General features: G+C 47.3%; 1 protein-coding gene across 2 annotated transcripts; it reads left to right on the top strand.

Moving 5' to 3' along the window:
• Nucleotides 1-334: 334 nt before the first annotated feature.
• LOC122382593 (nucleosome assembly protein 1-like 1) lies at nucleotides 335-12,798 on the top strand. 2 transcript variants are annotated; one of them, XM_043368130.1, is made up of 9 exons: nucleotides 335-397; nucleotides 6,197-6,374; nucleotides 6,686-6,829; nucleotides 8,257-8,403; nucleotides 10,913-11,044; nucleotides 11,305-11,442; nucleotides 11,668-11,815; nucleotides 12,097-12,279; nucleotides 12,527-12,798. In XM_043368130.1, the coding sequence occupies exons 2-9, from the start codon at nucleotides 6,216-6,218 to the stop codon at nucleotides 12,634-12,636; spliced, it is 1,161 nt and encodes a 386-aa protein (XP_043224065.1). In that variant the 5' UTR covers nucleotides 335-397; nucleotides 6,197-6,215; the 3' UTR covers nucleotides 12,637-12,798. The 2 variants fall into 2 exon arrangements, with proteins under 2 accessions (XP_043224065.1, XP_043224066.1); XM_043368131.1 differs by having other exon boundaries at nucleotides 347-638.
• The last annotated feature ends 417 nt before the right edge of the window (nucleotides 12,799-13,215 follow it).

The raw sequence follows: 13,215 nt of genomic DNA, 5'->3' as shown, positions 1-13,215 counted from the left end.
GAAGAGAGACTATATTTTAATTTTCAGTTTTTTTTTGCGCAGAATGAAACTTGGACCATGCTCAACCATGCTCTACCGAAATAGCAAAAATTTTAAATTGATGACAACACAAAAGTGCTAGTTAGTCAAAATATTAAGGAAATAAAGGACAAAAACACTTAAATTAATATATCAAGCCATACTTTAACAAAAAGAAATGGACAAAGTGTGTTCGGATATTTTGCAATTTTCGTAAAATTTAAATATATTTGAATTTTTTTACTTCCCCACCAACAAATTTTACAAAACTTTATTCAAACCTACTAGAAAATAGTACAAAAGTAGCCTCGATTTCTTGGCAACTTCCTTTGAGAGCCCGCGATTTTGTCAGGTGGCTGCGCTCCGCTTGTCCTGAAAGGTAGATGCCGTTTTATCGCAGTTTTTGCCATTGCATGCATGCCTAATCAATTAATAATATTATCCAGCTATCTACTCTTGTGATTTTGTGAACATCAACGATTATCATCCGTGGAAATCCAATGTATACCTTGGCGCTTTCGTCGCAATTGTCAACAACGTGGTCACAACGCATGGCGACTACGGGGATTACAGACAGCTGGGCTGGATGACTTTTATCAGCATTCACGGGTTTACCAATGGTAGGAAGTAATAATGACTTATTTTGAATGAGGTTGATTTGTTTATTGTTATATATTTAGGGGATTTGGGTTTATTATCCTGTCAACTTTGTTCATTCTTTGTTCAACTTTGCATGGGTGTGGTTTTTAGGTTCTCATTCAGTTTAATTTGTGTAGTAATATGGTGTTGCAATCTGCTATGCTCTGCTAGTCAACAATAGAAACATATATCATTATAGCTTCATTACTTTTAAATTGCAATTAGAACTGTTGTATTTTTGTTTTGCTGTACCTATTCATACACATTTAAGAACCTGATTTGTGAAGCTCATCATTCCATGAAGTTGACTCATGATTGATATCATAAGTTTTTCATCATTATACATCCCATTCAAGGTGCTAACATAGGCGAACTTAATAAAATGTCAGACTACCATGCAATTTGAAATGTAGCTTACATTGTGCAGTCCTCCTTGCAGCTGCAAGCTCACCTTTCTTTCTACCTCTGCATCAATCTGCATTTAAAAATCATCAGTCAGAGTCATGTGTGGAGATTGGCCAGTCTGCAAAACGTGGCAGGGTTCGACGAGATCTCGTCGGGGCAGACACAGTGGGGCAGGGGCAGAAATCGGGGCAGCTTTTGAGAAGTTGGGGCACAGTTCGGCGATTCCGGGGCAGACCGTTTGCAGTCAGGGCGGACCGGGGCGGGGCACACGGTACCGGGAGAAAATAATAAAGAAGCGGAGTATTGTTGAAACGCGCGAGAAAAAGTGGGCTGCGCCACAATCGTCGCTAAAACGCAGAAACTGTCATTTAAAACTGCTGCCATATTCAAACTTCCTTTCATCAGGGCTATGAATGTTTTACGCACCGTGTTTCGTATTAGCAACGTAGGAAAGGTGCTCCCGGAGCTAACTCCTTTCTAGCCTAACCAAATCGAATCAAATCAAATCAAACCAAACCATACCTAGCCTAATCGAACACTCATAAATGTGCCGTATAACCCTCACATAGTTGCCGTCCGGCCAAATGATGCCGCGAACACGCGACCGGCGACCTACAGATTACGAGACTAGCACACTCGGCTCGGCACACTTGAAACCAAGCCATTAAGCTAGCTGATCACCGTCGAGACTCGAGACAAGGTGTAATTTCAGTTTTTCAATTGTGCATTGTGGGCTGGGACATTGTCCCGATCTTTTGTTGCAAAAACAAAATGCCCCCCTCGCTCCAGATTGATTCGCTGTTGCCATGGCAACATGAGGCAGTTTTGCACCCTAACTGTGTTCGATGTCTCTCGGACGACGAAGATTCTACGTCGTCCGGCCCATCCCGTTCAAGGTCAGCGGGGGCTCAGCTGCGGTTATGGAACGTGATTGGTCGGACGACGTAGAATCTACGTCGTCCGAGAGACATCGAACGTGGGGTTTATCACCATTTTATTTTAACCGGAGCACTAGCTGCTTTATATATAACCTTGATCAATGAGCAGATCCTTTCGTAAAAAAAAATGTTTAGAGTTTCAACCGCGACCGACTTCAGCATTTGCACGGGTAATGTATTAATATGTGTGGTTTTTATGCCATATATAGGTAGTTCATTTAGGGCATAATCTAACCTGCCCCGAGTAGATGCCCCATTTGGGGCAGAAATTGGGCTGCCCGGAAGTCAACTGCCCCATTTGGGGCAGGATTCCGGCTGCCCCAAACACCTCGTCGAGCTGGCTGCCACGTTTTGCAGACTGGGAGATTGGCAGAACCTAGCACTACTTTTGTGTGACTTGCACTTTGAATAATACATGCATGCAACCTTTGTTGTTATCCAACTGATCTAAATTAGACACATGATGTTGATGCTTGAGAAATTACTCATGATCTCAATTTTTATGTCTGATATTCATAATAACATTTGAATGGTGATTAAGTGTCATAGCTTTAGAAGTGTTTTGTTAAGCTTTTCCTTATCGAAACTTAACCCGCGCCCCACTGGGGTCTGCGTATAACACGCCCTACTGGGGGGGGGGGGGGGGGCTATTCATAGCCCCCCCCCTCCTAACTCCGAAACTACTGGGCCGATCGTCAAAATTCAAACGGCGTCTGATAGCCCCGGAAAAACTGTCGAGCGAAACCTAATTTCATTGACCTCGAGGTCACCGATGACGTCACAGGTCAGGTCAAAGTAAAAATTATTAGCATTTTGGCTTCTTCACTTTTTGGGCTCTGGCCGCCGTCTTACAAGTCAGATCAGGCTCATTTTTGGTTCACACACTCGTGAGCAGATGCTCTAGATACTCTGAGGGTACCAAACTTGTACTTTGATTTTCAGGTCAAGGTCAGGTCATCACAGGTCACGAAAATATTATATCATCCGTCGGTCACGTGACACATGTTTTATGGTCCATTTAGGCCAAACATTTCGAATTTGATGTCATCTGTGTCATTCGAGGTCATTTTGAGTCAAATTTAGTTCAGGTCAGGTCACTTTCAGGTCAAAAAAGGTCAAATTTTGAAGTTAAAATTTTTCAACAAAAAAGGTGTCTATTGGATGCAGTTTGAGCTCAGGAACACGATGGTGCTATTTATATTGGCGTACGATGTCAAATTCGTGCTGAAAAATTGATTTGAAAAATTAATAATTGTTAATTTTTTGCAATAATGCGTATAACTTAGCCATTTTTGAAGATATTTAGCTAAAACTTGCTAGAGTTAGTCATAATAACGCGTTCTATCACATATATTCCGGTTTTTTCGAAAAGTCAAAAAGTTTTTGAAAAAAATGTATAAATATAAATTTTGAATTTTATTATATAAAATTTTCGAAATTTTCAAAATTTCGAAAATCCGAGATAGCAGTTTGATAGCGCAGTCTATTCTGAGTCCTCTCATGCAAAGAAATTGGATCTAGCTTAAAAACTGAGCTCTTGTGAGCGATTGCCGTGGTTCAATGTTTTGCGTCGAAATCGGCCGAACATGACGTCACTCTGACGTCATTTCCGGCCGACCTATGGTAGGTACGAAGTTCAAATTTTGACACAAGGTGTCAAATTGATGCAGCCGAAGGTACTGAAAGTTTGGCGTCGATACGTCAAGCGGTTTGGAAGTTATTGCAGAAAAACGGGAGGGGGGGGGGGCTATAAATAGCCCCCCCCCCCCCCCCCAGTGGGGCGCGGGTTAACTTAATAATGCTTGTAATCTAGCCTTATGGCAGTAACTTTCCTTTCCATGTTCTTACATGTGAGGCATGTATGTTGTTGTTTAATCCACAACCACTTCCATTTTGTTATGTATAGTTTCTTACCATGTAGTTGATCTAGTTGACCAACTACAGGGTGGAAAGTAATTACGCGAACATGTATTTTCTTACAATTTTGACCATCAGTGGAGCATTTTTATGAGTACGGGCTGTCATGGAACATAATTGGTCGTGTTTGCTGTCGCCTCATCTACCAAAAGTGACCTAACTTTGAACAATGACCTGGAAGGTCTTAAACACCTCTCGACTTAAAATGGTGCAGACACCATACGCTGCACAAGACCGAAATGGGCCAAGAGCTCAATTTGGAGCTGCCAGGGAAAGCGTTTGTGATTATTTTCGCTGGACTGGCGGAGAAGGGATTCGTAGAGGTCTCAGCACCAGCATTGCACAATTATACGTTTTTTTTTTTTTAAACATAATAACACTTGAGAGGACTTAAAAAGCAAAACCGTCCGCGGCAGCAACCCCTCGGCGAATTCTGTCGCCGGGCGGGTGGTCACCATGTCGGCGACAAAACGACGCCAGTCGACCCGAAAACTGGCAAAATAGCTTACTCTGGCCGGGTACCCGATCTAGGATATCACGATTCGCACATTAATACGCAAAAAATTCGAAAATTAAGTCGTACAAACCCTCGGGATGACCAAAATTCACGAATTAACAGCAGAATTGTTAATTGAAGCTTTTCAAAGACAATCAAAGATGGACAGAGGAGGACAGGCAGCTGGATCTGTGGTTGGGTGAGACATCTGTGAAACTGTTTCATCCGTCAAACCTGCAGAACAACTGCTCTGAGGGCTGCTGTTGCGTCCTATGTCCCGTCCGTCCCAACCTTCAAACATCCGGCAAAGGAACACATCAGTGGGTCACGAGCCCCCGGGTGGTGTCCGAATTGCGTGTAGCGCTAAAAAAGGTCACTATAAATAAAGTATACAAACGGTGGAACATCCTCCAAGACGAGTGTCTATGTCTAATCCACCGTGCAACGAAAGGGGCAAAATGACTGAGCGCACTTTTGTGCCTGACGCAAAGAAACTGCTCTTCGTGATTGGTGAAATCCTTACTTTCACGGCCAACAAAACGCAATACTGGTGCTGTGAGGACCTGTTTTTCTTCAGGACATACAAAAGCTGATCTGGGAAACGCCTGGGCCTCAATTCGATTAAAAATCTCCAGATGACTCCTCAGGAGACCGTCTAAAAGCTGCAAGGAGCCACCAATACCGATTACCTCACTGGACAGCTCCATAAGGTGTGGGCTGAGCTTTGGCCAACAGATCTTCACATGCTGATGTAAATCATGCCGGAACGCCTATGTCAATGCATCGCAACTAGATAAGGATAAAGTAAAACATATATTGTTTATGTCACCGCCGTTTTTTTCATTACTAGAAGACGAAAAAGTATGTTCGCGTAATTACTTTCCACCCTGTATCTAGGTGATTGTTGTGATATGGGTAGCTTCTTCAACCTGGTGAATGAAATTAGAAATACTTGCTTTGTCATCATTTGTTTTACGAAATTTGTGATTTGTACATTTTTTTTGAAATTTTGCATTGCTTTTTAGGAAACTGCATTTTCCTAGGTTTCTGTGCCAGTGTACATTTGACACACTCAAAGGCATCCAATGATTAGGTAACTCTTTTGCTATCATACTTCTTTCACATTTTTACTGTTACATGAAAGGGCATGGTGAACAACCATTTAAAAGGTCAAAGTCATCCTGTTGCATTTTTTGTAATGTTTGTATCTTTTCACTCATGCTTTAAAAATTGTTTTAAGCTACCACTGGGCAGTGGGCAATGACCTCAGGCTGTTGGGGCTTCTTGAAACCATTTCTTTGTTAAGAAGACTAAGATTTAATTCTAAATCAGTTTGGTCAGTTAAAATGACATTTTGACACAGACACCTATCTTATATGTTTGCCTTTCTCACAATAAGTGCCATTGTTATGCCCATAGGTATGTTTGTGAATTTAGCTTTAAACTATTCTAATGGACACATTGAGAGTCAGATGGAGCCCACACCAAGCAAAGCTTGTTATGCGGGCGCTGATCTATACTGTCCAATCAGGAGTAGCTGGGTGATCAATAAGATTTATTTGTCAAAGTTTTAACATGCCATCAAAGTCATATAAAACGATTAGCTGCGGCTGTCTGTAGTCTCGCATACTGAACGCCGGAACAACTCGAACCCAGACTCAACTCTCGTTATTGAGAGTTTCAACTGATCTATGGGACAGACTCTTGACAAGTCATGGGGCGGACTCCCGAATACAGTGGAGTTTCACTTACGTCATTAACCGAAGGCCGGTGCCGCTTGCAGCGCTCGGAACCGCCTCACCATGCCGAAGGACCCGAAGGCCGATGATCCCATGGAGGATGTGGAGGAGGAGGAGACTGGCGAGGGGGACGCCACCGCACAGCTGATGCGCAACCCGGCCGTGCTGGCCGCCCTGCAGGGTCGCCTGGACGGGCTCGGCTCGCCTTCCAGCTACATTGAGGTGCGTTGGTGGGAGGGTGCCGCAGCGAGAGGGTTATGTGTTAGTGATGGAAGGGAAGCTGGAGCGATGACGGAATGACGGGTTGGGCATTGTGTTCATGTTATGATGTTAGCTGGTTAGCCAGTACGTGATCTGTCAAGTATGTTTTCTCAGAAATTCTGACTTATTTTGTTGCCATTATAAACACGGAAACGCAAGGTGACATGGAAACCACCATTAAAAATTCATCAAATTTCGAAAGGGAAGTGCATTCTAATGAAAATAAATGTGAAATCCATGTGACTAATTTGCGCGCTTTGCATTTTAAACAGAGCCTGCCGAAGGTGGTGAAACGGCGGGTCAAGGCGCTGAAGAACATCCAGCTCAAGGCCACCCACATTGAGGCTGACTTCTACAAGGAAGTGCAGGCCCTCGAGTGCAAGTACCACAAGCTCTACACACCTCTCTATGAGCAGGTAGGTGGACGGCGTCGCGGCAAAATAGTCGTCAGATTTGACCGGGGGGCTTATCAGATTCTTTATCAAAGTGATGCTTTCTACTTTCAGTAACTTTTAGTCTTTGATGTGTGTTGTGGGAGGGGTAGCTATTTTTTTAACTGAATTTATTTTGCCCTGAAAAAAAAATCCTGAACAAGACCGCTATTTACTCCGACGGGCCGGAACCGGCACGTTCCCAGCCCGGCTCGTGTTCTTAGCTGCCCGTCCGGTACCGTCCACAAATGTCACATTTGACGTTTGGCCACCGCTCGTCAGATCGGACATGTGCCCAGTGTCCGCTGAATGGCGCCGGGCCGGACCGGGTCAGTACTGCGACGGAGGCCCGCTCCCGAAGGGTATCGGGTCGCCGACCCTACCGGCCTGCCGCGGCCTCCCGCCGCGCTGACTCACAGGCGCGGAATGTGCCACTCGTGATCAGCGAAATGAACCATGCGACCCGGGACTGGCCTGGCGGCCACCGCGGTGCCGGGCCCTGTGCTCATTTTATGGCCCCGGCTGCCTTCAGACCCTCACGTGCGGCGAGTTTATGCGATTACGGCTCGCTGTGGAGCTTGTTCCACCGTAAACAGGTCATTTGGGCTGTTCCGCTCGCGGCGCCTACGTCACGTGTTTATGGGAGACTCTCGGCTGCTGCTGCCCTCTATGTCTTGCCGCCACATCTCACCGACGGGCGCCATTTGAGGAAAATCGGCTGAGATGGAACCACGCAACTCTGGAGTCATCCCACGGAGCGTCGTTCCCGTGCCTCCTTGTAGTTGGTTATAGGAATGTGTGTTTGAATTGAATTTATCATGCTACGGGCTTGAAGTGGGGTTTGCTCAGTCAATTCAGATAGCACTCAAAAGGCATGTTATCATAATATGCATATGCGCACATGCTGACTATGCACATTGCACACTGCAGAGTGCAAGGTAATGCCCATGACCCCCCCCCCCCCCCTCCCCTACAATGTCGCGCTGGTCAATACCGTGTCCAGCGAACTCAGATCTTCTCGGGCGCTTACGAGCAATGTTGGAAATAAGTCCTTTTGCTGGTCCCAGTCGGGTTCAAACGATTTTGTTCTAGTTACTTAACAATTTCATACTTCGGCACCTGAAATCTCTTAAATTTCAAGCCTTTGTGATGATAAACTGCTATTGTTACGCATAAAACATGCAGTTATAGCATAGAGAGAACACATTTTATCAACTGTCACATTTCGTAGGTCAAACATATTATTTTCTTGTTGAATGTTCTACAGCTGGCCGGTTCTCCGGACACGTCTTATTCTCCGGGACCAGGACCAAAATTCACTATTCCAACATTGCTTACGAGCCCACTGATACTGTGCGCGGGTTCCAGCTGCAGTATCCCGCAGGTCACTGACACCCCTGTTCCATCCACAGCGGACTCAGATCTTGTCCGGCGCGTACGAGCCCACCGATGCTGAGTGTGAGTTCCCGCTGGACGAGGAACTTAGTGATGAGATGCAGGAGAAGGCGCAGATCGGCGACGCGCCCAAACCGCCCGCCTGCATGGACGAGAACACTAAGGTACGGTAGATGCTTTGAAGGGCACGTGAAACTCTGGCATCTGAATTCTCCTTTTACTCGGAATTGCGCAATCGGGCGGTTGGGGTCGGGGTCTACGCAACAAGCTCTGCTTAGCGTGGACTCCGGCTCTTTCAACCCGTCCATTCAAACATCCCAGCTAAGTTTATTTGTAAAAAATGTTACTTTTCACACGGCTGCCGGTGGTCAATGCTGCCCAGGCTCCCTTGGAACCCCAATAATCATGAAACACTAAATCATTTGTACGCATGACACCGTACGACCGTCATGTCCGGGACCATGTTTGCTTTGTTCGTATAGTAGCCGAGTGTAAGTGTGGTGTATGTCTGGCGCTGTGTAACTTGCCTGACAGTATGCGTTTAGTTTTTTTTTCTGTGCTGACAGTGTGTTGAGACCGCCCTGACGTGAATTGCCCCCCGTGGTGATCATAGCTGCCGTCCGTGTGCGTTTAGAAGTTCCGACTTCCCCATGACTGGTGTGTTTAGTGTGTGCGGTGTAGTAATTCCCGTTTATGGCTTTACAACCTTCTGTGGGTAATTCACTACGCAGTGTGTTAGGAGGAAGCTTATTCCGTGTAGGCTGAGGACCTAAATGGAGTGACTGACATGAGGAGTGGGAAGATTTATGACTTTATGGTGGCCTACGGGATCATTCGATTGGTGTAAGGATTCAGGGACGAAAATCGTGCGAAATCTGATCTACTGTGACCTAAAAGTGGCCTTTCTTTTCTGACATACAGCTTTCCAGAATGCAGCTGTATGTTTCGCTGACTAACGGTTGAAGCATAAATTTGATTTAAGACCTTGGTGTACAAAGTGATTTGCCTGTAGGGCGCAAACTACGAAGTCACAAAGTTTATCCCTCATTGTGAGGTTATATCACCTGTAGAGCCTGCCTTATTCCATCATCCACCAAACCTCTGGAGGCATTAATCCTGATGTCTTTCGACTCCCAATTTATTAGAATCCATTAGTCGTATGTTTTTATCGCTGCGCTCCCTCCGCTGGTCCGTGCGATCGTGTCTCTCTCGATGGACTGTTCTATGACGCCAGTCGGCCGACCGGCGGCTGACAGTTTGGTGTCAGGCGGTCACTGTCGACTGCCCCCCCCTCCCCCTGGTCCCCCCCCCAGCCCCCACCGGCGGCCATTTCGGGAGCGCCACTTCACAGTGGGGGTGTCATGTGCCCCCTCCCGGGTTCGCTTGTGCCACTTGCGATACCTGTCCGGTCAGGTATGATAACTGCATTGCGCTCTTGCGCTGGTCCATGAAAGTCGAGCATACATTGGGCAGTGCGGATAGCTATTCCGAAAATGGTTACGGAGCGAGCGAAGCGAGCGGAGTCTCATACTGAATTAAGGGAAAATCCTGAGTATGAGCGACCGGCCGGCCGGCCGGCCGTGGGGACGCTCATACTCAGGATTTTCCCTTAATTCAGTATGAGACTCCGCTCGCTTCGCTCGCTCCGTAATAATGAGTTTGTTAATCAGCTACTGTTAATAGCTTGATAATTAGAGTACCAGACCATTTGCTGAAATGGTGAGTTAACACCTTAACCTAAAAAGGCTGAGCTCGTAGACCTCTATTTCCAATAGGGATGTTTAATCTGTTTTTGCGTAAGAAGCCCATCGTGGAAACAAATACTCTAGCAATGTTTGAATCGTGGAAACTGTAATATTTCACCACAAGCTAGCTATAAAAGCCGTTGGAGATTCGCTTGTAATCATCGACACGATACGCTATTTGAAATGTTGAAGCTTGGTGAAAGAAAGATCAAACTTGACTCTAAATTCGTTGATTTCATTTTGTTTTCTTTCTTTCTTTTTTGCCGTATTGTGTTTATGCGAGCTGGCTGTGCGCCTCCCGCCGCCGCGGTGCGCGACTATAAATGTCGCGGGTGTGCCGCCCGCCTCTGTACCGGTCGGCCGCGTTTGACAGTGGTCGGCCTCGGCTGCCAATGCCGCCGCTGGCCGCTGGCCGAGGAACACGGCGGAATTTAGGCCCCTCTGACGGCCGCTCCGTCTCTTCCCTCGTCCGCCCCCCCCCCCCCCCGTCCGCCCGCGGTGACCTGTTGGCAAAAGGCGACCGTCGAGCGCCACCTAATCATGACCGAAGCACGGCTGTGGCGACTAGGTCGCTACGTGGCGAGAAAGCTGATCTGTGGTCCGTCATGGGCTCGGTTGGAGCGCAAATAGCGATATGCATGGTGACGGGCATTATAAGTAGTTCTTTGCATTTGCCTATTTTTGTATTCATGAAACGGGAGAGATTATGTGTCAAAGAATTGTCCATGGTTTAGGTGTATTGCTTTGTATTTTTGCATTTTTCAGTATGCACATATGCGAATCGTCACTGGTTACTAGAGCTCCCAGTCGTCATAGCCACTACTTCCAGCTGAATTGGCAGCCCGCTGCTTCACCACCGCTTTGCAGTTTCCTTTCCAACTCTGGCTGCCTACATCCAACTGACACTGCGTCTGTCCTCTGCGCACAGGGCATCCCCGAGTTCTGGCTGACGGTGTGTAAAAACGTGGACCTGCTGGCCGAGATGATCCAGGAGCACGACGAGCCCATTCTGAAGCACCTGACCGACATCCGAGTCAACTTCAGCGAGGCGCAGCCCGAGGTAAGCGCTGGAGAGGGGAGAGCTTTGCGGTAGATGGGAGGCAGAAGGGAATGGGAAAATGGTAAAGGGAGCTGGGTGCTGCATGCAGTCTCAAGAGGGCCTGGAGCCATTTTGTTTCATTTCAGATTGGTTCTGTAACATTATATTGAATGAAGCTGCTCTCATATCTGGTACATTATGTCATTAATTCTTTACTTGATATGCTGGAAAACGTTACAGCTGTGTTATGACGTGCTAACGAGCTTTTCTCGTGCTTACAGGGCTTCACGCTGGAATTCCACTTTTCACCGAATGACTTTTTCACAAACACTGTGCTGACCAAAGAATACACCATGAAGTGCACACCCGACGAGAAGGACCCGTTCTCCTTCGAGGGACCCGAGATCATCAAGTCCGTGGTAAGTTACGTTGATAGGGCATATCGCACTAATTAATACTTGCTGTGTATGACTTGCCGTTTTCCGAGACAAAATTCAGCAGCTGAAAAAGTATCAACATTAGATCTGTCATAGGTGTCACTCATAGATCTGTAAATGCGAATGTCGTTGATACCGAATCGATTCTTGCAAGGTTGAAGTTGAAGTTTGCGCTGTTGCTCATGTCCCTCTGTGTGCCTTCTGCAGGGCTGCTCCATCAGTTGGAAGGAGGGCAAGAACGTCACTGAGAAGACCATCAAGAAGAAGCAGAAGCACAAGTCGCACGGCAACACGCGGACCGTCACCAAGACGGTGCAGAACGACTCCTTCTTCAACTTCTTCAACCCGCCCTCCGGTACGTTCAAATAGGGGAGCTTGGAACCATTGGGATAGACCACTCGGCTAATGCGTGAGAAATTTGCTACTTTCTCCCTTATTGGTGTCTCACATCCGACGGATTATGATTCATGTGAGATATGAACCATCGCATAGCCTATGCTGAAAATGCGCTTAATATTTCCGCTAATATGTTTTTACCCTATTTTTTGCACTTATTGTCCCGCAATCCAATACCCTGCTGGTTCTTCGTGGCGATGTATGAGCTATGTGTTGACGCCCTTTCTCCGTCTCCCGCAGTGCCCGACGACCCCGAGGCTGAAGTCGACGAGGACGTGCAGAACCTGCTGTCTGCCGACTTCGAGATCGGCCACTACATCCGGGAGCGGATCGTGCCGCGGGCCGTGCTCTACTTCACCGGCGAGGCGCTGGAGGAGGACGATTACGACGACGAGGAGGAAGAGGAAGAGGAGGAGGAGGACAGTGAGTTGGAGGAGTGAGAGACCCCGGAGGACTCCCGCCCGTCGGCTGACCGCCGCGGGCGCGCACTGATTGCCGTTATGCGTTCTGTGACGTTGATCCGCCGCGTTTGCTGGATGAGACCGAGCTTCAGTGGCTCTCGGCGCGGGCGCCGCTGTTCAGATGCCTATATTGCTGTTGGGAGGCGGCCGCCGGGAGCGCTGTCCGAGGACCCGGCTGAGACGCCCTGCGCCCGCTCTGACTGTTGCAGGCGAGGCGGAAGAAGAGGACGAAGACGAAGAGACGGGTCGGCCGGCGCGCAAGGGCAAGTCCAAGGCCGCCAAGGCGAAAGGCGATCCTCAGGAGTGCAAGCAACAGTGATTTGAAGGGTACGAGACCTGCTATTCTGGAAATCTCAGGCTGCTTCGTGGAGCCCTGAACTGCATTTCTCGCTCATGTGTCTCCTGTCGTCCGCACTGGTGTCATGTTCCGCTGCTAACAGTGCAAGTCATCGATGAATAAAGTGGATTCTATGCGTTCTAATGTGCAATGTTTGCTGTGGGTTCTAGGGAAATTTTAAGGGGATTGGGCGACGGAAGTAGTCGACGCTAACGCATGAAAGGGAAACGCGTTCAAAGCCAGCGGGGATCATGCGTGGTAATGCACATCGTACACAAATTATCAGAAAGAGTGATGCGCATACGGTACGGGGTACTGGCTGATAGCGTATATGGGCTTGTTAGTTCGATGCTTGCATAATTGACGAGAGCAACTCGCGCTGGACAATAACCACATAAAAACAGAAAAGTTGACAGTCAAATACGTGTACATATTTACCTGATTCATGATTGTGCATTTTTGCGTGGGCTTCAAGATCGACTTGTCTTTGTGCCATATTTCAAAAGTCGACTCCTACAGAACACCTATCGTAGGCGATATTTGCTATCGGCGCGCGCAAAC

This window comes from Amphibalanus amphitrite, unplaced genomic scaffold (assembly GCF_019059575.1).
Source record: "Amphibalanus amphitrite isolate SeventyFive unplaced genomic scaffold, NRLGWU_Aamphi_draft 000143F_arrow, whole genome shotgun sequence".
Classification (NCBI taxonomy): domain Eukaryota; kingdom Metazoa; phylum Arthropoda; class Thecostraca; order Balanomorpha; family Balanidae; genus Amphibalanus; species Amphibalanus amphitrite.
The sequence above is the reverse complement of the archived record's forward strand: the minus strand, read 5'-3'. Positions and strand labels throughout refer to the sequence as shown.